At 44.0% G+C, this 26,730-nt stretch overlaps 1 protein-coding gene across 1 annotated transcript in view; it reads left to right on the top strand.

Moving 5' to 3' along the window:
• SYNE2 (spectrin repeat containing nuclear envelope protein 2) overlaps window positions 1–26,730 on the top strand; it is a 1,843,566-nt gene that overhangs the window by 831,847 nt on the left and 984,989 nt on the right. Inside the window, exons 64-68 of the mRNA XM_078660317.1 lie at window positions 1,274–1,552; window positions 12,830–13,036; window positions 15,582–15,860; window positions 18,629–18,835; window positions 21,414–21,692. Coding sequence (XP_078516443.1) covers window positions 1,274–1,552; window positions 12,830–13,036; window positions 15,582–15,860; window positions 18,629–18,835; window positions 21,414–21,692 — 1,251 coding nt within the window. The remainder of the gene's footprint in view (window positions 1–1,273; window positions 1,553–12,829; window positions 13,037–15,581; window positions 15,861–18,628; window positions 18,836–21,413; window positions 21,693–26,730) is intronic.

The following is a 26,730-nucleotide window of genomic DNA, read 5'->3' as shown; positions in this document are numbered from 1 at the left end:
CCTACACGGGGACAGTTTTTACTGGATTAAAGTGAAGGATGACATACAGGAGTCTTCAGTACTGTTACCCCTTGCAACAATATGATTGGCCGGTGTAATTGAGGTAGATAAAACTTAATAGGTGGATTATTTTTAATTTGTATTTATTCAAACCTTACAGAGTGGCTCAGAGATTAAATCCTTGTTACTGTAATTTAGGTATATTTACAGCAGGAGTTTGAATTAAGGCAAGGCTGACTAAGACCTCCATCATTCTGAGGTTGGTAAATTGAATACTATTAAATCAGGCCATAAATTCGCTGGATAGTGTTGATAGCATTTCGACATGTATAACCTCATGCCTCACAATGAGGTCCTTTTCCCACCCAGACCTCGTGTCCCAGCACCTACACCACAAATATGTAATTTGGTGGCCCCCTTTTTTGGAGAAATTGCGCTCCGCTCACCTAGCTATACCGCTTCAGAATTGATCTTTAACATAAGACTTGTCATTGTTACAAAATGGTTCATCACATGAATACTGGAGAGAATAATTTTACAGAAGCATGTTAAATGCAGAGGCCGTTAGGTTGCTGGATTGTGCCGACGGCGTTTCACGCTGTATTACGTTAGGTCATCATTGGGACAAAGATTACACAAATCACTTTTTAATGGTGTCAGAAGAACGTACATGGGGAGAGGAAAAGTGAAATGACAGTAGGGCCCAAAGTGAATTTCAAACCAGAGAATGAGATCGATTAGGAATGGCAAATAGCTACCAGGGTACAGTCTGTCAGCCTGTAAAGGGGAAAGAACATATGACAAGTCGTATATATTAAAGATTAACCAGGTCTCATACCCCAGTCAACCATCATACCAATTTCTTACACTTCTAATACCCTATAATATAGTATTTCCTGCCTAATAACATTTAGGTTTTCTTGCCATATTAGTGACATTAGAGGTCCTCACAAGGCATTGCTAATGATCAAGAAACCTTGTTCTAAAGGTGAAGCATGGGAGCCCAAATTTCAGCATTGGGTTTTATTAAGATTGTGCCCTCCTCCATAGCTTCTAGTGTGCCTCATCTCCCAAATACTATAGCCGAATGAAAGATTGATGATCAGTGTGATCCTTCCACTTAGCACAAAAGTAACTTGTTGTTTGTACAACTATACAGCCATGTTGTTTTTCTTTCACATTAATTTAACAGATTGTATGATATGGAATACTAATGCTAGTCTAAAAAGGCAGTCTAGTTCAGTAACACCTTTTCAATTTGCTAAAACTGCAGGTGTCTCTCTGGAAGGAAGAAGAATCTTCTGAGATGAAATTAACATCACAGGATTCAGTTAAACAAGATACTTCTACACCAGTTTGCGGATTGTTCAAGGTTGAAATTGAAACCATTACGCAGGGAGTTTCCGACAAGAGACCTGGACAACCCATAGAAACAACATCTGGAATTACTCTTGAAGAATCTGAAAAGGATGTTTCAGTGAGGAAGACGGTAACAGTAGTCACTGAACTCGTAACCGACACTCAGGAGATTATAACAGCCAAACTATCCAAGGTACGCCTGAATATTAATATAAAACCCAACTTACAAACACAGTTATTCATTAGTACGTGAGATAAAGAATCTGCAATGATACATGATTGGTATTCATCCAGGATTCCAAGACCACTTTGCTGTGAATCTCTAAATGGTTAATAAACTCTGGGTTAATGCCATAAATTGATTTTGTCTCACATTGGCTTGACATGAAATTTCTCAATAATATAGGTGATATTTTTGATTTTTGTCTGGATTCTTTTTATATTTGTGGAGATGGGATTAGCAAGACTCTGGTTAGAAAATTGAAAATATTTATGTTACCGTACAGCTCTTGGAAGTTAGAGTGACTCAGAAACTGACTCATTAATATGGAAAGGAAAATATGTCATCTGGTAGAAACATCTAGCCACAGATACTTACTTTAGAATTCTCCCCCAGGTGCTAGACTGGATCTGGAAACATTTTCCACAGCCTGTCCATGAGTCGGAAGAGGGCACCGCTCTACTGTGTATCTATGTCATCATGCGATGTGATGCAGATGGAATCCATATAACCCACCCCCCCCCCTATGTGCTGACATTAGTTCCTTTATTTCTGTGCTTGTAAAATGGATTTGGAGACCTTAGGGTCCCATTTTGTGCCCCATTTCCACATTTTGCGTGAGAGACAGTGTGCTTCTTGCAATGCCTTCAGGGTTTAAATCCTGTGGATCTTGTGACAGAAAGATGTGGTCACAGGTCCTGTTTGCGGTGCCTGGGAGACCAATATGACGCGGAGGAGTGTGGCTCCTGACAGCATCTTTGGCCGAATGCGTTGAGATAGCGTTGCATGAAACCTCTGGTGGCGCGACTGTCTGAGGTACGTGTTGTGATCAGTCCTCGCCAAAGTGCAGTGACCGGTCCAGTAGCTGCTCAGGTGAGGGGCCATCTCGGTCAACGTCAAGGGAGGCACTGAAGCACCAAGAGTCAAAACTTAAGTTTGTTTCTGACACAGTCTTCCAACTTTCACTTGTAGAGCATTCTTTGGAGTCTACCTTGCACCTCCCTAAATATCCCGCTACTGGGTGACTCTAACCTGAATACAGGAATATTACATTTCCCTGCTTAAAGTCTTTGGGCCTCAATACCTCTCTGTCATGGTTTCTAGCCCCGAGGTGGGAGGTGCCCCTAATAGACCCTCACTGGGGAGTCTGCCCTCGGTGCCACTTGGGTCTTCTGAATCTGTTATCGGATTCAAGACGGTGCCAGTGTACAGCCCTTCGAGGGCTTCACCTTCAGCATCGGAGTCAGGTCAGCCCATGAGGTAAGCTGTGCAAATTGATGGCTCACCAAGAACTCGACTTCACATCAACACATCTCCTCACTGACACCGATGGAGGCGATCTCTTAAAGCAACTTTCCATCTGCCCCTATACAGCCTGTTTTTGCTCTTCCTATGGGAATGCAGTTTGACAGGTGAAGGGAAGAAAAAAGGTGTCAATACCCAATTGACAATACTGTCCAGCCTCCCTTGAAGGAACATTTGCTGGCAGACCTGGATGAGGCTAGTGACCTTCACATCCTCATCAGCTTCAGATTTGCTTTCTTCGCATGGTATGGCATCAGAGGTGAGTTCCTCTTATGCTGTGGGATTAAGGAGGGCCGATGTTGTCTTAGATTGCCAGCTCCCTTCAGTGGAATTGTCCACAGACTCCGTGGTGACTGTTCACACCAGGGTAAGACAGGAGTGGAGAACGTACATCCTTATAATGAGTCTCCACAACATATTGTTAGGGACTTAGGCAAGGCTAAAACCAGGAATGCCTGTAGACAGGGCTATATACCATAGGCATCGGCCCACCCCTGGGGACCATGCTTGTCTCTTAAAATATCCTTCCATCAAGCACAGAGTCCACATGGCTGTAAAGTTGTCGGAGGAATCTGACCTCTTCGGTTAGTGCAATATTACGATCTTTGAATACTAAATGTATTCTCTGAAAGTTTCCCCATGTGTTATGAGACTTAGTGGAGAGTAAGCTTCACTCCCTCCCAGAGGAAGCCAGAAGTTAACTGTTACAGATGGTGTGTAATGGCCAAGCGGCAGAAAAATTCAGCATAAAATGTGGTATGGACACCACTGATTCCACGGGTAGAGCTGTGGCTGAGTCATTTGCACTGCGCAGACAAGCTTGGCTGCATAGATCTATGTTTCAGAGCACATACAGAATAGCCTCAAATATATGTTATTTGATGGTGTACATTTATTTCGTGTACATGTTGATTCAGCTTGTTACGATTTGGAACTGCACAATGTGATAAAAACACCTAGACATATCTTTGAAGGCTCTGTTTTCTTTCTTACTGTGTAGACGGAAGTATTTATTCATCACTGTGTTTCAGTAGGTATTCTTCTACTTGCAATCAGTGTGATGTTTCTGCTTTCTGCAGGAGTTTATGGTTCTTTAAGTAACCTTGCGATTCTTTCAACATTTTTGCCTGACCATTACTATGGTCAGTTAAGATGATAGTAGTAGAGCACAGTTGTGTTCTTTACACTAAATTCCACAATATATGGCTTTCTGGATTATTATTACTGCTTGGCACACAAGTTATGCCTTTCTCCTTCAGCTCTGCCTTAGTCAGTTTTTCAGCTGTTTATTTGTGTTTGGCTTTTGTTTTGAACCTGATATACAGGTCTTGTAGTCAGTGGCATAGTGGGGGCAGTCTCATCTGCAGGCACGCTTGCCTGCAAATGCAGGATTAATTAATCAGCTTAGTTACTCCACTGCTTGCAGTCTGCTTTACTTTGCAGAAGGGCTTAAGCTCAAGAGTTGATACCTTCATGGTACGTTCCATACTGTAGGCGGAGTAATTTTTTGTATACTATGAGATGATTTCTAAATATTTATGTGCTGAGTTAGGACTCTCAGCTTGTGCTCTATTGGACCCTTGTTTGGGGGTACAGTGTTCTAGCCTCTGGGTTGGATTATTTATCTGATTTACAGTATCATACATTTGTGACGTTTAGTACCCCTTTTTAGTTGCTTTTGATATTTTTACCTTCATGTGTGCATCAGTATATATGATCATTGTTGGCCGCAAAATTATAATCTTGTGAGCCTTCAAACACTTTGGGATCTTTTATGAGTCTGGGGGCCTGGCAGTGGCAGTATTCTGACTGCCCTATTACAATTAGGGTTGTCTGTCTGCCACTGTCCCGATGCAGCTGGCGGTATTTTAATACTCAGGAGGCCACAATATGGCTGGTGGGACCGCCACGGTCCTGCCAAACATATTACGACCGATTTCATGGCGGTCCCTCCTCCATGAAAACTGTGGCAGAGAGGAAACAAAAGGGGCCCTACAAACTATATGGAAAGTACTTTGGAAGTATCTGCAAAGGGTCTTCCTTTCTCCAACTTGCATAAAGCATTGGATATTCCACAGTCTTGGGGTTTCCAATTGGTAATTGTTCTCGGATTGCCCATCCATTGCTCCACAGGTCTGCTCAGTTGCAAGATGTATAGTGGGGTTCATTTCCTTAAAATCTATGGGGGTGAGATATGTAAGTTCATTCTGCCAAGAAGGGGTACAGAATTACTATGGGCATGGAGGGAGATACTATGTACCCTGAATGTTAATGTGGCCTGCAATTGTTGGAACACAAAATAATGCCCCCACACAGCTGAATATGGTGAGGGGCCCCGGAGTCTTTAATTTCTCAATGATATTTATTGGTTTTATACTGAAAGGGAGCCCACTGAGGGGGCGAGGCTCTCTGTCGTAAGCTCCTGTGGCCTGCTGCAATATGTCCAGGTTGAGATCTGTATCATTCACATAGCAAGCACTGCTGAATGCATAGTTATTGTATGGCTTGTTTGCCACAAGATGGAATTCAACAAATGGTGAAGCCAAGTGAAAATGGGTTAACACAATAACAATGCTGCTTCCTTGCTCCTGGGATCTGGTGTATCTCGACAGGGAATTTGCATTGACTACTGTTAAACATGACAAATTAAATGTCTAAAAACGATCCTAATATAAGCCTTTTCCTCTCCCACACTGTTTCAAGCTTCATATTACATGTGCTTATTGAGACACAAAATATTTCTTCAAATTGCCCTATACTCTGTCCAGTAATAATCCATTAGGTGTCTTTGGGAGACTGCTGCTTCTTAGGAATCAAACATATATTGAAGGTGGTGATTGTAGCTAATTGACCTTTCTATGACAACATCTAATCTACCGCGACTCAGTAATTAATCAATTTATGGTTGCATACTATGTAGATCATGCTGAGCGGTCTACAATATACATTGTTAAGCACCAATATTCATTTAATTTAAAAGCTTTCCCTGAAATCTCGGGCTACAGTGGCAGGACTCCTCTTAGGTCAATGCTCTACCACTCACCTACCAGGAAAGTTCTTTCTGTCTTCCTAGATATACCGCTTCTCTCTCTTCCCAGCCAACTACAGCACGATTACCATAATAATTGTCATACAAAAAGGGGCGTCATGATTCCCCCACTTTGTCAGCTTGAGTTGTGATTGTGTGCCAAAGGGAAGTCCTGTGTAAGATGAAAAGTTAGGATTGGTGTTAATGGTTCCTATGAATCGGTACAGAAAATCATAATCACGAGTTCTTGAAGTGGACAGAAGGGAGGGGTGATGGGAGTGAGGAACTGAGAAAAGGATGAGGAGGAGGAAAAGGCGTAGTGTAAAAAAGGAAGAAGAGAGGATGGATGCAGAGATGGATGATTAGAAAGAAGAATGAAATGAAATGAAATGAGTTTGTACTTGTAAAGCGCACTGCTGCCCCAGCAACGGGGCGTCCTGGCGCTGTACTCATATCGCTGTGGAACCCTTCCTGGCTTTTCCCTGTGAAATGTCCACCCCTGGGCACCCCCAAGGTGAAGCCAGGTATCCCAGCGCAAGAAAGAAGAATGGATGGAGATAGGAATGGAGGGAATGATGTAATGGGAAAAGGATGAATTGAGAAATGGATGCATAGACAATTAGATGGATGGAACTAAGAATGAATCGAGAGATGAATGAAAAGAAGAAAGGGAAATGATGATGGCCATAAGGATGCTAAGTTGGGGAGAATGAGGAAGGATGTATGGATGCATTGTAAGAAGGAAGGGTGGGTGCCTCAAGAAAAGAAGAAAAATGCAAGCATGGATTGAAGGGAGTATAGATGGATAAAAAACAAATATGCATGGAGGGAAGGATGGGTGGGTGTAAAAAGACAGAATGAAGTAATGATGGTAAAAAGTACAGTAAGATTACAAAGAAGGCAGGAAGAACAGAAAGAAGGAGAGAAGAAAGGAAGAAAGATGGAGAGAAGGAAGGAAGGACAAATCACTCAAAGAAGGATGGAGAGGAGTATACAGGAATTTTTAGAAATTCTCAATTCCCTCAGAGGTAGCAGTGCCACAAATGACTACTGGGTTCCTTTATCACCCTCTACCCAGCACTGTATTTCAATTAAAAAACAAAGAAACTTATTCAACACTTACTTAAATACTTCTGAATTTGGTAATACTATAGGTGTCTGAAAGAATAAACATCGAAGAAGATGTTAACTTCAGTGGGTCCAGTTAAAAAAAATACTCATTTATCAGTTAAGGATCTAGGGATGAAATATAAACAACTGCACTAGGAACGTCTGGTAATATATCTTAGCAAAATCTGATGTATTAATTAGCCATAAGGAGCCAGCTATTTCTGAAGCAGTGACTACTGTTCATGTGAAAATAGCATTCAAACTATCCGAGGTACCAGTGAAAATGAAAACAAGTCCCATCTCACCAAAGGTAAATTATATTTATGTATTAGTGAAAGAAAGCACATCAGGGACTAATGCAAAGAAGGGCAGTGTAATATTCCTATAAATTGATGTGAGTCAGTTTCCTGTTACAAGCACGTTTAGACATCAGAGCATGCAAGTTATTACAAATGGGCATAACTAACTGTAAAACTTGTAATAGGTACCTAGTGATGTAACCAGCATGGATAAGTTTAATCTCCCTCCCTGCTGCGACAGGCTGCTTGCAAGTCTTGTCTCTGTTGTTCTGTCTGTGACACAGTGGCACTGCTGAAGATGGGTGCTCTGAGATTCTACAGGACTGGCAAGCAGAGCAGGTGGCAGCAGAGAACTTAGGAGTGCCCTAGAATGGGTAAGAGTTATGTCCACGTCACTACTTCCCAGCTACCATCCTTTTATTTTGTGACTCTGGGTTGCTGTGACAATAAGTAACAGTACAATCCAAGTCGGCACATGCAGTTAGGGTGGCGAGGAGGACTGGTATCATCATCGAGAGCAGGGAGCACCCCCTAGTGCCACTCCCATACATATATTTAACAGAAAGGGCAACAGAGACGTGCTAGAAGGCAGATTCACAGAAAAGTCCAGAATTTACCTGTTATAATCTAGCAAGTGATTAATGCATCCTCTCTATTGTTACCCTTTGCCTTGCTGCTCGGTCTATGTGATGTCATCAGAATGTTGAGAGTGTTTGTGTGGAAGAAGGAGTCAGTTGGTGTGGAAGGCCTGAGCGGCAAGGAGGCTGCTCCTGGTGGGGCATAGTATGAGGCATAATTTGGGTCTTATCTGAAGAATAAAGCTGTGATCCTAATATACATCATTGGACTACGTATCTTTCTTTCAACTGTAACACTGGCGATGATTTTAAAGATTTCCAAAAAGGGGACACTGTTCCTAGTGCAGGGTGCAAAAGTCACCAATGCATGAGGGTGCAAAAAGTCACCCATATATGAAAAAAGAAACTAAAAAGGAGAAAAACAGAATCCCTAGGTAAAGAGACCCACAGAAAACAGGGAAACCATTTTGTGTCCTCTGTTGCCCTCACACACCTCGAAAGGTGTCATGCTTCATCATCGGGCAGTTGCTCCTCGTAGGGCCGGCGCTGCAGTTCCCTACGGGTCCCCCAAAGGGTCTCTTTGTCGGAGATCTTTTGTAGGACTGCCGGATGGTGCATGCGGTGTGCGGGGTGGTGGGTCAAAAAAGGGTTAAATACTGCGTGCAAGTGTAGTGTAAAATTCATAATGGGTAACCATGCAGCGAATATTTTGATAGTGTACCCTAAGCAGACTTATCTGCTAAATAAAATCTAGCCCCAGTGGCATACTATGCCCGGGTATAGAAAGACATAGGTCGCCCTAGGGATTCTGTTTTTCTCCTTTTTAGTTTCTTTTTTCATATATGGGCGACTTTTTGCACCCTCATGCATTGGTGACTTTTGCACCCTGCACTAGGAACAGTGTCCCCTTTTTGGAAATCATTATGAAATAAGGAGCATGGACACTGGACCTTTAATAGCTCCTTGGTCCCCCCTCCTCTCTTTTGTATAGATGATTTTAAAGAACCTGCGTGCTACTTCAATAGAAAATGGACTTTTAAAACTGAAGAAACTAAAGGAACTTCAAGTAAGTGAAATTACAACCTGTGGATTTAAAGAAACCTGGCACCCCAAATGCCCCACCAGTGACCCTGCCATCGGTCGCGCACAACTTTAGTGTGCCAGTTTCTGTTTGCCTGCCTGCTGCCTTGGAAGACTTCTGCTACTTTTTCCCTACATTGGCCTGCTGTAACCTACTGTAACCTGCATTGTGTTGCCTTTACTACAGTGTACTGTACATTTAGACTTGTGCTAATTCCTGCTGCCCGCCTAATTTAAACAAAATTTACACCGTTATGAAGTATGCTGGAGAAACTTACACCCTTCCTGAACTGCGGTGAAAGTGAAAAATGTGATGGATGGTGATGTCTCCGAAACCACTATCTGTGTGGCTTCAGTTACTTAGACCTGCCCCTTGCATGGTGTGGTGATCGGGGGAATATGTTTAGCCCCGGAGTTAACTGGATTGGTGTTTGGTTGATTTGCACCGGACTGTCAAATTTGGCCCCCGGAGAACTGCCCAGCTGTTCGGATTAATGTCCGTGAAGGTGACGCGATTGTCATCTGTGGCACCTTCGGTTCCAAGCTCCTGTGCTGCCAAGGATGCTCTGCTGTAAGAACGTGCAGTTAGCCACCAGGCTCTGTGTTTGTAACGTGCCGCCATCTTTGGATTGCCACTTGACACAGCCTATCGATCTATCCTTGCCAACCACGTTGGACGTTGCACGTTTTTTAGGAATCGAAGGAATCTCCTGTCGCAGGCATATTTTATGGACATTCTTCTGCCTATTGTGGTATGGAGCTCTTGATGTAGGGCGCTGCATCACTCATGGAAGAATTTAAGTCAGGCAATTAACTTTTCTGAAGATTGTGGACCGAGTTCAAAAACAGCTGCGCTTATCATAGGTGGTTTTCCTTGGCGTGAGCATTTCCTTTTCGTCTTGACTGTGCAAGGGGGGAGGGGGTCTCTGGGCATGTTCATTATGGACAAGATTTCATTCAGTAAAGTCCAGGGTTTGTATTTCCAGTTGGGTTCTGGTGAAATATCACTCACCAGAGAGAAAGTTTTACATTCATGTATTTTTAGGAGCAATGCAGTTGTATCCCTGATTGTTGTGTGTGGGTAAGTGTGTGCAGAAGGCGGAGTCTGTAGTGTCCCTAGTCCTGCCGCTGTTTTATAATATCCCTATTCCTGCAAGTGTGTACAGTAGAGGACTTGTCCCTAGTCCTGCCGCTGTTCTTGGTTGAGGGTTGACATAGGTTTGTTACCCTCTAAGCAATGTGTCCTGGAAGTGTATGCAGCACAGTGTGTGCAGTAGGGGGAGTTCTGTAGTGTCCCTAGTCCTGCAAGCGTGTGCAGTAGAGGGTTTGCCCCTAGTCCTGACGCTGTTCTGTAGTTTCCCTAGTCTTGCAAGCATGTGCAGTAGAGGGATTGCCCCTAGTTCTGCCGCTGTTTTGTAGTTTTCCTAGTCCTGCAAGAGTGTGCAGTAGAGGGTTTGTCCCTAGTCCTGCCGCTGTTCTTGGTTGTGTGTTAACATAGGTACGTCACCCTGTAGACAATGTGTGTCTTTACCCCTTGTGGTTGTTATGAGAGTATTTGTTCTCTCACTGTTTGGGAATATGAGAAGACTCCGAAGCTTCTCTGGATTTATTGTTGTTTTTGGTTGGGGTTTACCTAGTACCCAGTATTTAAGGGTTATAAAATTACCCTTAGAGTGTTACGCCTTGGAGTGTTAGGCGTGCAATTTGAAGAATACAACACTTTTGATGAGAGGGGTTGTGTTATAATCTAGGAAGTGATTAATGCATCCTCTCTATTGTTGCCATTTGACTTGCTGCTCAGTCTATGTGATGTCATCAGAATGTTGAGAGTGTTTGTGTGGAAGGAGGAGTCAGTGGTGTGGAAGGTCTGAGCGGCAAGGAGGCTGCTCCTGGTGGGGCATAGTATGAGGCATAACTTGGATCTTATCTGAAGAATAAAGCTGTGATCCTAATATACATCTTTGGACTACGTATCTTTCTTTCAACTGTAAAATTGCCTCAGTTTTCCTTCTATGTTTGGAGTACATTTTTGCCTTTCACAGAATCCATGCCGTTTCCCAGTAGCACTCATGTGAAGTGTGCGCAGGGTGTATTCCATTTTCTCATGAACAAATACTTATTTGCTCATGCAAAAATCTTCAAGCAAGTTCTAACTTCCTTTTTCTTTTTCCTCTTTTCTCTATGAGGAACATATTTTCCCTGTATAGAAACCCCTTCCTATACAATTCCACAATATTGGTGTGGCCTTTGCCCATTCCCTCACTGGAAACTGACTTACTAGTGCTCCTTGCAATGACTAAATCACTCACGGTGTTCAAGTTGGGAATGGGATGAGGAAATAGTTATGAGTAACCATAAACACCCATACATTTAAAGTATGTGGGTGTTCACATATTTTTTAGAACATGCCAACCCTAGTATGCCCAACGCCAGGCAACGAGAACAAGCTTATAAGTGGTTGTACCGGATAATTGCAAACAAACAACATATTTGTAGCAATCCTTCCTTTTATAATGCATTATTTAGTGCCCTTGCTGTTGCCCCACCTCCCAATCTTATTCTCTTCGTCATATCCCTCGATCCTTGTTTCTCCTGCTGCATCCCAAATGCCAAGTGTTATACAGAATACACATACTACTTAAAAAGGCTTTGCAGGTCACCCTCATGATATTCGACCTTACGAAGGTACCCATAGATTAGCTTGGTCTCTATTGTGTCTTGGAACTCTTGTATGACTTACAGGGGCTTTATAATCTACTTTAATGAGCTGTATCCCATATATACTAAGTTAACCAGCAATCACCACCTTGCGCACACGTGCTTTTAAAAATCCTGAAACTCTAAGTTATTGTCATGGTGTCATTATGTGTAAAGTTGGACCTACTTAAATCCCTATAATGTATGTTGTTCAATGCTTTCTCCACAGTTGTTTCTAGACATATAAATAAAACTATGTAGGTTTAGTGAATACACCTGTCGTTTTGAAAACTTCTACCCAAAATTAATTTATTATACTACTAATGTGCATTCCCCGGTTAATTTAAATCAGACTTCTGATGTTTCTTGTTATATTCTGGCATGTCCTATATAAAGTGCGTATCATAATTGATTCTATTTTTTAAAATGAATATTTTTAAAGTATTTGCAGCAAATACATTTTTTCACAAGCCATCTATCCTCTATGAAATACTTAGCAACTCTAGTAAATACAGTTTCATAATTAATTTCCATATGTTTAAAATGCAGGACCTTATCCAAACGTCTTAGTAAATAAGGAAGATCCTTCTTTTCTTTAAATTGGGTCATTATTTTGTTTTTTGAGTTATCGACAGCTCTGTAGATTTTCTAACAAAAATTCTGTATATTTTTACAAGTTGGGAGATGAGTGTATTGGTGGTCAGGGATGTAACATATGATTGAAAAGGTCCTACACCTTGAAGCTGAAGGCTATTAGACATTCTAAACCTCATCACAGAGGATGTGGACTTTGGGGAGAGGTTCTATGTAGGAATTGAGGGAACTGTCCAGAGTTCACAAGGGTCACCTAAGAAATCTGTGGCAAAGAGTACCCCATTGCAGCAATTTACCATTTGCTGTAAGTTCTCCAGCTATTTATCTGAAGCTATCACTGGGAATGTCAAGCAGGCTGTAAAACAATTGGACACAATAAGATTTGGCTTTTCCAAGTAATACTGTTTTGTATAGATCAGAAAGCATGTTGTTCTTTCCCTCAACTGTAATGACCATGCTTTGTATTCATTTATCAACTTTGATATATCGTGTAATAAATGAAATTCCAAATAGTGTGATACGATTATTTATGTACTTCATTATTGGAAAACAATTACAGGAGTCTGACAGCAAGAAAGAAGAAATAAAAGAGAAGATTCCAAGTACGATTGAATTAGATAAAGATATTTCTACAGTGTTTAAGGAAATGGATCAGAAGGACATGGAAACTATTCAGCAGGAACATGTGGGTAAACAACTGGATCATCCCATTGAAGTTCAACCTCCTGAAGAATCCAAAAAGAAAACAGCGGACATACTTAGCCAGGTGATAACAGTTAATAATGTTAAAATGCCAAGCTAAACATGATGTATCAGTGAACATACATAAACAAATGTGTCTAAACAATGATAAACCTAGGAAAGGGACATCATAATCCCTACAGCGATGTGCACCACCACCGTTGTAGGGATATGATTCCCCTCCGGCGGTCTGAAGGGCTCCTTGAGCCCGTCGGTACCGTGTCGGTCGGTCTTGCTAACTGCCAAAGACACACCCAGCTTTGTAATATGGCGAGGGTAAAACCTGCTTACGATGGTGTTGAAACCACCATCGTAATCAGGCCCAAAGTGTCTTGGAAACATTGCTTCAAGTGGAGCACATGATAGAAAAGCATATCCTGTTTTGTAGATATAATGGCTTCCTAGCTGAGTTGAATCTCACATCTGGGAATTATGACTGTTTTCTGTTAAAATGTACATTTGTAGCCCATTACCTTAAATAGTGTACACACTCTTGGACCTCAAAGTCAAGGTAGAAATGTTACATACATATTTAATCCCCAGTGGATCACATCATTTAACTACTTCAACACTTACTGTTCTGGGTAGATATAGGGAAATATGAAATATGTAAATATATTTCGCCAATAGGGAATAAGGAGACCCCCTAGACTTCAAGCAGAACTAGACTAAACATTCCTCTTTTCAAAGTATCTCAGCACCCTGCATGCACATCTACTGCATACCCACTGTTATCCCACTTTTACCCTTTCCACAAGGACCCCATGAGTATTTAGTTCAATAGAATGTATCCTCATTGGTCCCTTGTACCCAGTCTGCCTATGCACCGTGCATGCTGCCATTGGCAGCTGCAGAGTACTGCCATGTCAAACCCTGGGAATGTTGCTCTTACTCCTCTCTTCTAAGTGGCACTGCCTGCTGTGGTGCATCCCTCTACTGCAAGGACTGAACTGAATTATATGGTAGAAGGTGCAGGATTGAATGACTACACCGGAGGGTCTGACATACCAGCTTATCTGTATTATGGGAGGTTGCACCTATGCTTATGTCAACTGCTGGGTGATGCAAGTGTAAACAGGGCGCCCACGTAGTAAAGAAGGGCAAATAAGTTGTTTTTCTAATTTTCCACTGAAGTCACCAAGGTGAGCATGTTGAAACCTCTGGGTCTGGGCCTGCTTTCCCATGGCAGTTACAGGGCATAAGAGGAGAGACACATGCCAAGACAAAAGCTGCAACATGAGTTATATTACTTAACCCACTCCCAGAATTATTTAAAAATAAAAATAATCTTTTTCCAAGATGGGCCTACACGGGGACAGTTTTTACTGATTAAAGTGAAGGATGACATACAGGAGTCTTCCGTACTGTTACCCCTTGCTACAATATGAATGGCCGGTGTAATTGAGGTAGATAAAACTTAATAGGTGGATTCTTTTTTTTTTTTATTTATTCAAACCTTGCTCAGAGATTAAATCCTTGTTACTGTAATTCAGGTATATTTACATCAGGAGTTTGAATTAAGGCAAGGCTGACTCAGATCTCCATCATTCTGAGGTTGGTAAATTGAATACTATTAAATTAGGCCATAAATTCGCTGGATTGTGTTGATAGGATTTCGACATGTAAAACCTCCTGCCTCACAATGAGGTCCTTTTCCCACCCAGACCTCGTGTCCCAGCACCTACACTGCAAATATGAAATTTGGTGGCCCCCTTTTTTGGAAAAATTGTACTCCACTCAACTAGCTACACCTCTTCAGAATTAATCTTTAACATAAGACTTGTCATATGTTACAAAATGGTTCATCACATGAATACTGGAGAGAATAATTTTACAGAAGCATGTTAAATGCCAGAGGCCGTTAGGTTGCTGGATTGTGCCGTCGGCGTTTCACGCTGTATTACGTTAGGTCATCATCGGGACAAAGATTACACAAATCACTTTTTAATGGTGTCAGAAGAACGTACATGGGGAGAGGAAAAGTGAAATGACAGTAGGGCCCAAAGGGAATTCCAAACCAGAGAATGAGATCGATTAGGAATGGCAAATAGCTACCAGGGCACAGTCTGTCAGCCTGTAAAGGGGAAAGAACATATGAGAAGTCGTATATATTAAAGATTAACCAGGTCTCATACCCCAGTCAACCATCAGGCCAATTTCTTACACTTCTAATACCCTATAATATAGTATTTCCTGCCTAATAACATTTAGGTTTTCTTGCCATATTAGTGACATTAGAGGTCCTCACCAGGCATTGCTAATGATCAAGAAACCTTGTTCTAAAGGTGAAGCATGGGAGCCCAAATTTCAGCATTGGGTTTTACTAAGATTGTGCCCTCCTCCATAGCTTCTAGTGTGCCTCATCTCCCAAATACTATAGCCGAATGAAAGATTGATGATCAGTGTGATCCTTCCACTTAGCACAAAAGTAACGTGTTGTTTGTACAACTATACAGCCATTTTGTTTTTCTTTCACATTAATTTAACAGATTGTATGATAGGGAATACTAATGCTAGTCTAAAAAGGCACTCTAGTTCAGTAACACCTTTTAAATTTGCTAAAACTGCAGGTGTCTCTCTGGAAGGAAGAAGAATCTTCTAAGATGAAATTAACATCACAGGATTCAGTTAAAGAAGATACTTCTACACCAGTTTGCAAATCGTTTAAGGTTGAAATTGAAACCATTACACAGGGAGATTCCTACAAGAGACCTGGACAACCCAGAGAAACAACATCTGGTATTACTATTGAAGAATCTGAAAAGGATGTTTCAGTGAGGAAGACGGTAACAGTAGTCACTGAACTCGTAACCGACACTCAGGAGATTATAACAGCCAAACTATCCAAGGTACGCCTGAATATTAATATAAAACCCAGCTTACAAACACAGTTATTAATTAGTACGTGGGATAAAGAATCTGCAATGATACATGATTGGTATTCATCCAGGATTCCAAAACCACTTTGCTGTGAATCTCTAAATGGTTAATAAACTCTGGGTTAATGCCATGAATTGATTTTGTCTCAAATTGGCTTGACATGAAAATTCTCATTAATATAGGTGATATTTCTGATGTTTGCGTGGATTCTTTTTATATTTGTGGAGATGGGATTAGCAAGACTTTGGTTAGAAAATTGAAAATATTTGTGTTACCGTACAGCTCTTGGAAGTTAGAGTGACTCAGAAACTGACTCATTAATATGGAAAGGAAAATATGTCATCTGGTAGAAACATCTAGCCAAAGATACTTACTTTAGAATTCTACCCCAGGCGCTAGACTGGATCTGGAAACATTTTCCACAGCCTGTCCATGCATCGGAAGAGGGCGCCGCTCTACTCTGTATCTATGTCATCACGTGATGTGATACAGACGGAATCCTTATATCCACCTCCCCAACTCGCTGACATCAGTTCCTTTTTTTCTGTGCTTGCAAAATGGATTTGGAGACCTCGCCGAAATGCAGTGACTGGTCCAGTAGCCGTTCAGGTGAGGGGCCATCTCGGTCAACGTCAAGGGAGGCACTGAAGCACCAAGAGTCAAAACGTATGTTTGTTTCTGACACTGTCTCCCAACTTTCAGTTGTAGAGCATTCTTTGGAGTCTACCTTGCGCCTCCCTAAATATCCTGGGACTGGGGTGACTCTAACCCAATACAGAAATATTACATTTCCCTGCTTAAGGTCTTTGGGCCTCAATACCTCTCTGCCATGTTTTCTAGCCCCAACAAGGTGGGAGGTGTCCCTAATCGATCCTCGCTGATGGGTCTGCTCTTGGTGCCAGTTGTGCCTTCTGAATCTGTTATCGGATTCAAGACAGTGCCGTTGCTCAGCCCTTCAAGGTCTTCACCTTCAGCATCGGAGTCAGGTCAGCCTATGAGTTAAGCTGCTCAAATTGATGGCTCACCAAGTACTCAACTTCACATCAACACATCACCTCACTGACACCGATGGAGCTGACCTCTTAAAGCAAATTTCCATCTGCCCCTATACAGTCTGTTTCTGCTCTTCCTATGGGAATGCAGTTTGACAGGTAAAGGGGAGAAAAAAGGTTTCAATACCCAATTGACAATACTGTCCAGCCTCCCTTGAAGGAAAATTGGCTGACAGACCTGGGTGAGGCTAGTGGCCTTCACATCCTCCCCAGCTTCAGATTTGCTTTCTCCACATGGTATGGCAACAGAGGTGAGTTCCTCTGATGCTGTGGTATCACGGAGGGCAGATGTTGTCTTAGATTGCCAGCTCCCTTCAGTGGAATTGTCCACAGACTCTTTGGTGGATGTTTTACACCAGGGTAAGACAGGAGTGGAGACCGTACTTCCTAATATTGAGTCTCTCCACAACATATTGTTAGGGGCTTGGGCAAGGCTGAAAACAGGAATGCCGTTAGCCAGAGCTATATACCATAGGCATTGGCCCACCCCTGGGGACCATTGTTGTCTCTTAAAACATCCCTCTACAAAAGGTCTGGTTGTGCAAGAAGCAACACCCTCTGCAGACCCGAATACCCTCCCTCTGGTGCCATCAAGCACAGAGTCCAGATGGCTGTAAAGTTGTCGGATGAATCTGATCTCTTCGGTTAGTGCAACATTACGATCTTTGAATACTACATGTATTCTCGGAAGAGTAAGCTTCCCTTTCTCCCAGAGGAAGCAAGAAGTTAACTGCTACAGATGGTGTGTAATGGCCAAGAGGCAGAAAAATTCACCATCAAATGTGGCATGGACACCACTGATTCCATGGGTAGACCTGTGGCTCAGTCATTTGCACTGCGCATACAAGCTTGGCTGCATCGATCTGGGTTTTCAGAGCCCATACAGAATAGCCTCAAAGATATGTAATTTGATGGTGTACATTTATCTGATAGAGACTACTAGCTGCAGATTCCTTAACGTAGAATTATCCCCAGGCGTGAGTCTGAATCCGGAAAATGTTTTGCCACAGCATCCCTGCGCACCGGGGGGATGGTACCACGTGACTCCGCCCTGACGTCGTCCTCGTCCGTGACGTCAGCGAAGATACATAAGACAAGCCCTGGCGTGCCGCGGCCCCAAGGGTGTGGTTCACCGGCTGTGAGGTCCTTCAGTATATCTCCGAGGCCTTGTCCTCCTTTCGCGGTGGGCCTGCTCCCCCCGGGACATGTGCCCCCGCCTGTCGCCTTCCTGGTCAGGGATGTAACATATGATTGAAAAGGCCCTAAACCTTGAAGCTGAAGGCTATTAGACATTCTAAACCTCATCACAGAGGATGTGGACTTTGGGGAGAGGTTCTATGTAGGAATTGAGGGAACTGTCCAGAGTTCACAAGGGTCACCTAAGAAATCTGTGGCAAAGAGTACCCCATTACAGCAATTTACCATTTGCTGTAAGTTCTCCAGCTATTTATCTGAAGCTATCACTGGGAATGTCAAGCAGGCTGTAAAACAATTGGACACAATAAGATTTGGCTTTTCCAAGTAATACTGTTTTGTATAGATCAGAAAGCATGTTGTTCTTTCCCTCAACTGTATTGACCATGCTTTGTATTCATTTATCAACTTTGATATATCGTATAATAAATGAAATTCCAAATAGTGTGATACGATTATTTATGTACTTCATTATTGGAAAACAATTACAGGAGTCTGACAGCAAGAAAGAAGAAATAAAAGAGAAGATTCCAAGTACGATTGAATTAGATAAAGATATTTCTACAGTGTTTAAGGAAATGGATCAGAAGGACATGGAAACTATTCAGCAGGAACATGTGGGTAAACAACTGGATCATCCCATTGAAGTTCAACCTCCTGAAGAATCCAAAAAGAAAACAGCGGACATACTTAGCCAGGTGATAACAGTTAATAATGTTAAAATGCCAAGCTAAACATGATGTATCAGTGAACATACATAAACAAATGTGTCTAAACAATGATAAACCTAGGAAAGGGACATCATAATCCCTACAGCGATGTGCACCACCACCGTTGTAGGGATATGATTCCCCTCCGGTGGTCTGAAGGGCTCCTTGAGCCCGTCGGAACCGTGTCGGTCGGTCTTGCTAACTGCCAAAGACACACCCAGCTTTGTAATATGGCGGGGGTAAAACCTACTTACGATGGTGTTGAAACCACCACCGACAGGATGTCAGTGGCATTTTCACTACCATCGTAATCAGGCCCAAAGTGTCTTGGAAACATTGCTTCAAGTGGAGCACATGATAGAAAAGCATATCCTGTTTTGTAGATATAATGGCTTCCTAGCTGAGTTGAATCTCACATCTGGGAATTATGACTGTTTTCTGTTAAAATGTACATTTGTAGCCCATTACCTTAAATAGTGTACAGACTCTTGGACCTCAAAGTCAAGGTAGAAATGTTACATACATATTTAATTCCCAGGGGATCTTAATCATTTATCTACTTCAACAATTACTGTTCTGGGTAGATATAGGGAAATATGAAATATGTAAATATATTTCGCCAATAGGGAATAAGGAGACCCCCTAGACTTCAAGCAGAACTAGACTAAACATTCCTCTTTTCAAAGTATCTCAGCACCCTGCATGCACATCTACTGCATACCCACTGTTATCCCACTTTTACCCTTTCCACAAGGACCCCATGAGTATTTAGTTCAATAGAATGTATCCTCATTGGTCCCTTGTACCCAGTCTGCCTATGCACCGTGCATGCTGCCATTGGCAGCTGCAGAGTACTGCCATGTCAAACCCTGGGAATGTTGCTCTTACTCCTCTCTTCTAAGTGGCACTGCCTGCTGTGGTGCATCCCTCTACTGCAAGGACTGAACTGAATTATATGGTAGAAGGTGCAGGATTGAATGACTACACCGGAGGGTCTGACATACCAGCTTATCTGTATTATGGGAGGCTGCACCTATGCTTATGTCAACTGCTGGGTGATGCAAGTGTAAACAGGGCGCCCACGTAGTAAAGAAGGGCAAATAAGTTGTTTTTCTAATTTTCCACTGAAGTCACTAAGGTGAGCATGTGGAAATCTCTGGATCTGGGCCTGCTTTCCCATGGCAGTTACAGGGCGTAAGAGGAGAGACACATGCCAAGACAAAAGCTGCAACATGAGTTATATTACTTAACCCACTCCCAGAATTATTTAAAAATAAAAATAATCTTTTTCCAAGATGGGCCTACACGGGGACAGTTTTTACTGATTAAAGTGAAGGATGACATACAGGAGTCTTCCGTACTGTTACCCCTTGCTACAATATGAATGGCCGGTGTAATTGAGGTAGATAAAACTTAATAGGTGGATTCTTTTTTTTTTTTATTTATTCAAACCTTGCTCAGAGATTAAATCCTTGTTACTGTAATTTAGGTATATTTACATCAGGAGTTTGAATTAAGGCAAGGCTGACTCAGACCTCCATCATTCTGAGGTTGGTAAATTGAACACTATTAAATTAGGCCATAAATTCGCTGGATTGTGTTGATAGGATTTCGACATGTAAAACCTCCTGCCTCACAATGAGGTCCTTTTCCCACCCAAACCTCGTGTCCCAGCACCTACACTACAAATATGAAATTTGGTGGCCCCCTTTTTTGGAAAAATTGTACTCCACTCAACTAGCTACACCTCTTCAGAATTAATCTTTAACATAAGACTTGTCATATGTTACAAAATGGTTCATCACATGAATACTGGAGAGAATAATTTTACAGAAGCATGTTAAATGCCAGAGGCCGTTAGGTTGCTGGATTGTGCAGTCGGCGTTTCACGCTGTATTATGTTAGGTCATCATCGGGACAAAGATTACACAAATCACTTTTTAATGGTGTCAGAAGAACGTACATGGGGAGAGGAAAAGTGAAATGACAGTAGGGCCCAAAGGGAATTCCAAACCAGAGAATGAGATCGATTAGGAATGGCAAATAGCTACCAGGGCACAGTCTGTCAGCCTGTAAAGGGGAAAGAACATATGAGAAGTCGTATATATTAAAGATTAACCAGGTCTCATACCCCAGTCAACCATCAGGCCACTTTCTTACACTTATAATACCCTATAATATAGTATTTCCTGCCTAATAACATTTAGGTTTTCTTGCCATATTAGTGACATTAGAGGTCCTCACCAGGCATTGCTAATGATCAAGAAACCTTGTTCTAAAGGTGAAGCATGGGAGCCCAAATTTCAGCATTGGGTTTTACTAAGATTGTGCTCTCCTCCATAGCTTCTAGTGTGCCTCATCTCCCAAATACTATAGCCGAATGAAAGATTGATGATCAGTGTGATCCTTCCACTTAGCACAAAAGTAACGTGTTGTTTGTACAACTATACAGCCATTTTGTTTTTCTTTCACATTAATTTAACAGATTGTATGATATGGAATACTAATGCTAGTCTAAAAAGGCACTCTAGTTCAGTAACACCTTTTAAATTTGCTAAAACTGCAGGTGTCTCTCTGGAAGGAAGAAGAATCTTCTGAGATGAAATTAACATCACAGGATTCAGTTATACAAGATACTTCTACACCAGTTTGCAAATCGTTTAAGGTTGAAATTGAAACCATTACACAGGGAGATTCCGACAAGAGACCGGGACAACCCATAGAACCAACATCTGGTATTACTATTGAAGAATCTGAAAAGGATGTTTCAGTGAGGAAGACGGTAACAGTAGTCACTGAACTCGTAACCGACACTCAGGAGATTATAACAGCCAAACTATCCAAGGTACGCCTGAATATTAATATAAAACCCAGCTTACAAACACAGTTATTCATTAGTACGTGGGATAAAGAATCTGCAATGATACATGATTGGTATTCATCCAGGATTCCAAGACCACTTTGCTGTGAATCTCTAAATGGTTAATAAACTCTGGGTTAATGCCATGAATTGATTTTGTCTCAAATTGGCTTGACATGAAAATTCTCATTAATATAGGTGATATTTTTGATTTTTGCGTGGATTCTTTTTATATTTGTGGAGATGGGATTAGCAAGACTCTGGTTAAAAAATTGAAAATATTTGTGTTACCGTACAGCTCTTGGAAGTTAGAGTGACTCAGAAACTGACTCATTAATATGGAAAGGAAAATATGTCATCTGGTAGAAACATCTAGCCAAAGATACTTACTTTAGAATTCTACCCCAGGCGCTGGACTGGATCTGGAAACATTTTCCACAGCCTGTCCATGCATCGGAAGAGGGCACCGCTCTACTCTGTATCTATGTCATCACGCGATGTGATACAGACGGAATCCTTATATCCACCTCCCCAACTCTCTGACATCAGTTCCTTTTTTTCTGTGCTTGCAAAATGGATTTGGAGACCTTAGGGGCCCACTTTGTGCCCCATTTCCACATTTTGTGTGAGAAACAGTGTGCTTTTTGCAATGCCTTCTGGGTTTAAATCCTGTGGATCTTGTGACAGTAACAGGTCCAGTTTGCGGTGCCTGGGAGACCACCATGACACGGAGGAGTGTGGTTTCTGACAGCATCTTTGGCCGAAGGCGTTGAGATAGCGTTGCATGAAACCTCTGGTGGCAAGACTGTCTGAGGTACGCGTTATCGCCAGTCCTCGCCGAAATGCAGTGACTGGTCCAGTAGCCGTTCAGGTGAGGGGCCATCTCGGTCAACGTCAAGGGAGGCACTGAAGCAGTCAAAACTTATGTTTGTTTCTGACACTGTCTCCCAACTTTCAGTTGTAGAGCATTCTTTGGAGTCTACCTTGCGCCTCCCTAAATATCCTGGGACTGGGGTGACTCTAACCCAATACAGAAATATTACATTTCCCTGCTTAAGGTCTTTGGGCCTCAATACCTCTCTGCCATGTTTTCTAGCCCCAACAAGGTGGGAGGTGTCCCTAATCGATCCTCGCTGATGGGTCTGCTCTTGGTGCCAGTTGTGCCTTCTGAATCTGTTATCGGATTCAAGACAGTGCCGTTGCTCAGCCCTTCAAGGTCTTCACCTTCAGCATCGGAGTCAGGTCAGCCCATGAGTTAAGCTGCTCAAATTGATGGCTCACCAAGTACTCAACTTCACATCAACACATCACCTCACTGACACCGATGGAGCTGACCTCTTAAAGCAAATTTCCATCTGCCCCTATACAGTCTGTTTCTGCTCTTCCTATGGGAATGCAGTTTGACAGGTAAAGGGGAGAAAAAAGGTTTCAATACCCAATTGACAATACTGTCCAGCCTCCCTTGAAGGAAAATTGGCTGACAGACCTGGGTGAGGCTAGTGGCCTTCACATCCTCCCCAGCTTCAGATTTGCTTTCTCCACATGGTATGGCAACAGAGGTGAGTTCCTCTGATGCTGTGGTATCACGGAGGGCAGATGTTGTCTTAGATTGCCAGCTCCCTTCAGTGGAATTGTCCACAGACTCTTTGGTGGATGTTTTACACCAGGGTAAGACAGGAGTGGAGACCGTACTTCCTAATATTGAGTCTCTCCACAACATATTGTTAGGGGCTTGGGCAAGGCTGAAAACAGGAATGCCTTTAGACAGAGCTATATACCATAGGCATTGGCCCACCCCTGGGGACCATTGTTGTCTCTTAAAACATCCCTCTACAAAAGGTCTGGTTGTGCAAGCAGCAACACCCTCTGCAGACCCAAATACCATCCCTCTGGTGCCATCAAGCACAGAGTCCAGATGGCTGTAAAGTTGTCGGATGAATCTGATCTCTTCGGTTAGTGCAACATTACGATCTTTGAATACTACATGTATTCTCGGAAGAGTAAGCTTCCCTTTCTCCCAGAGGAAGCAAGAAGTTAACTGCTACAGATGGTGTGTAATGGCCAAGAGGCAGAAAAATTCACCATCAAATGTGGCATGGACACCACTGATTCCATGGGTAGACCTGTGGCTCAGTCATTTGCACTGCGCAGACAAGTTTGGCTGCATCGATCTGGGTTTTCAGAGCCCATACAGAATAGCCTCAAAGATATGTAATTTGATGGGGTACATTTATCTGATAGAGACTACTAGCTGCAGATTCCTTAACGTAGAATTATCCCCAGGCGTGAGTCTGAATCCGGAAAATGTTTTGCCACAGCATCCCTGCACACCGGGGGGATGGCACCACGTGACTCCGCCCTGACGTCGTCCTCGTCCGTGACGTCAGCGAAGATACATAAGACCCACCCTGGCGTGCCGCGGCCCCAAGGGTGTGGCTCACCGGCTGTGAGGTCCTTCAGTATATCTCCGAGGCCTTGTCCTCCTTTCGCGGTGGGCCTGCTCCCCCCGGGACATGTGCCCCCTCCTGTCGCCTTCCTACTCACTGTTTCCTGGTGCAGAGGCGACTAGGGCCCAAATGACAGCCCACACTGCGGTGCTGCAGGCTTCTTTGGCCCTTCCTCCAGCTCCTGAGCCGTCCGCAGATCCCTTGCCCAGTGCGTGGCCTTCCGTGGAGTCACCAGAATTTTCGGCTCCCGGTCGTAGGAAGGTGGTGTCGTCGAGGTGCAGTCCTTCGGGGCTCCCCTCTTTGGCGCCTGGCATCCTTGCCTTACCGCAAATCCATACGGGGCTCCCTGTGGCATCGCAGGAGACCGCCGGGACTCCAGGCTTGCCCCCGAGTCCCCCTCAGTCATCGGAGCAGGTGGCTGCCTCTCCCGAGGTTGAGACGGTGCTGTGTTGGAGTCGGGAGCCTACCTCCCAGACTCCGGTGGAGTCGCCGGTGGAGGCAGGGGCCTGGGGTGCTTTCCAAAGGCCCCCTCGGTCCTCGATGCGGGAGGCTGCCCCGTCTGAGGCCGAGCCGGCGCCTGAACGGCGCCGCCCCCTTGTCGTTCTGGCGTTGACCCCGCCCCATCCTCATGGAGAGCGTGTGGTGGCACGAGTCGGACCGGCGCCACGAGTGTCCACTCCAGCGCCGATCGACGCCGAGCAGGCGCCGGTGGCGGACTCCATGGAGCCACGCCGGGTTGTGGATTCATCCCCTGAGGTCCCTTCTTCTCCAGAGGTCGGCCATCTGTTGGTGTGTTCCTCCTTGGAGACAGGTCGCCGTATTTTTGCCTTTTCACCGGCATCTTCCAGGGAGGGCTCCTCAACGTCCCCGCGGCCTAAATGCTCAAACCCTTCTTTCCGACGCTCGCGGATGGCTTTTCCCCCGGCCTCTCCGCCTCCTGGGGCTCCTCAGGTTCCCCATTCATCTGTGGATCCCCCACTATTCCGGGGCTGGCCGCTTTCCCCTGGACATGGGGACGGGTGGCTGAGCCTGCAGCAGTCACCCACGGAGGAGTTACTTTCTACTCCTCGGCGCCCTAGGGAGGCTAGTGTTGCCTTTGTTCGGGCCATTTCCACAACCGCTGGTATTCTGTGGATGGGTGAACCTGTCACTCCGTTTCCTACGGACAACCTTTTGGAAGTTCTCCACCAGGGCTCTGGTGGGCGGGAGTTGTTCCTTCTCTTTGAAGCGTCACTCCACAATTGCCTCAGGCACTTCTGCATCACCACTGCCCTGCTCCGCAGGACCCTGTTTGTCTTTCTTTCCACCCTTCTACTCAAGGCTTTCTTCTGCGGAATGCCTTTCTCTGTTTGGCTGTGGTGTTGTTTCCTCCATCTCTGGAGGCCCAGTGGTTGGATTCATGAGGGCATAATGTCTTCGCTTCTTCTAGCGCTGCCTTGCGGGTGCTTAACAGTTTGTATGTGTTGACTAGGGCTACTTCCAGTCTGTGGAGTCCCTTCTTTCTCATGTCTGTTATGAGGGTGCCCAAGCTGACCTACGGCGCCATGTGTTGGATGGTAGGGAGTTGGCCGCATTTATTTTTCATGTGGCCTTGGATGTTGCTGTTGCTCTAGGACGTGCTATGGCCACTTCTGTGGCTCTCCGTCGCCATGCCTGGCTATGTGATGCTGTTTTTCCGGAAAATTTTAGTGAACATTTGGTTGACCTACCCTTTGATGGGGTCCTTCGGTTTAACACTCATGCGGACTCCGCCATTCAGTGTCTTCTTGCGGGGCTCCGTCCTCCTCCTCCTCTTCCTCCTCCTCCTCCTCAGTAGGTGGTTTTGTTAATCCTCCGGGTCTTAGTGGGAGGTGTTATCCCACTGCTCCTGAATTCCGGTGTTGGGGTGAACATTACACTTTCTGTGGGGGATGCTGTGCCCTCGGGGTCCTAGGTTGGCCTACCTCTTCAGTTGGCTGCTGGTTCAGCCCTTTTTGGCAAAGAGTGTTCTTTTTGGCTGCTTAATAAACCTTATGTGGTTTCTGTCACAGATTTTCTAATGTGTTCGTTGAGGCGGGATTTTCTTCCCTAGGAGTGGTTCCCATGCTTCTTGGGCCATGTCCTACCCTACGTGGGGTATTTGTAGCTATTGGATAGCCCTGTCTTACACTCGGAAGGTGTGGACTCCCCCTTGCGGGTTCCTCACCCTTCCTCGTGTTGCTGTATGCCGCTGGTGTGTTTTCTCGGGCAGCTGCAGCGTTGTGCTGTGGCGGTTTTTGCCCTCTGTCTGTCGTTTGGCCTGGTCCTCTGTCTGGTGTCCAGAAGGGTTATTTTCCTATGTTGATGACCTGGTTCGTCCTACTTGTTTCTCCTATTGTTTTCCGGATGGTTGCTTGTCGACACCCAGCTGTGCCCGCCTGGACGTTGTGGTCTGGACGTTTAATTTAGTGGCCACTATCGGCGTCCAGCTGCGCCCGCCTGCTCTTCTGGTCCATGGCCGGGGGGCCTTGGAGTAAGGCCTGGCGCCCCTGCTTCTTGTTTTTTGAGAGCCTTCTGGGGCTATGTTTTACTCTTCCACCTGCCTTCTTACTGAGGTG

The sequence above is a fragment of the Lissotriton helveticus genome, chromosome 9 (genome assembly GCF_964261635.1).
Source record: "Lissotriton helveticus chromosome 9, aLisHel1.1, whole genome shotgun sequence".
NCBI lineage: Eukaryota > Metazoa > Chordata > Amphibia > Caudata > Salamandridae > Lissotriton > Lissotriton helveticus.
Note: the sequence above shows the minus strand (reverse complement) of the source record. Positions and strands in the feature narration are given on the sequence as shown.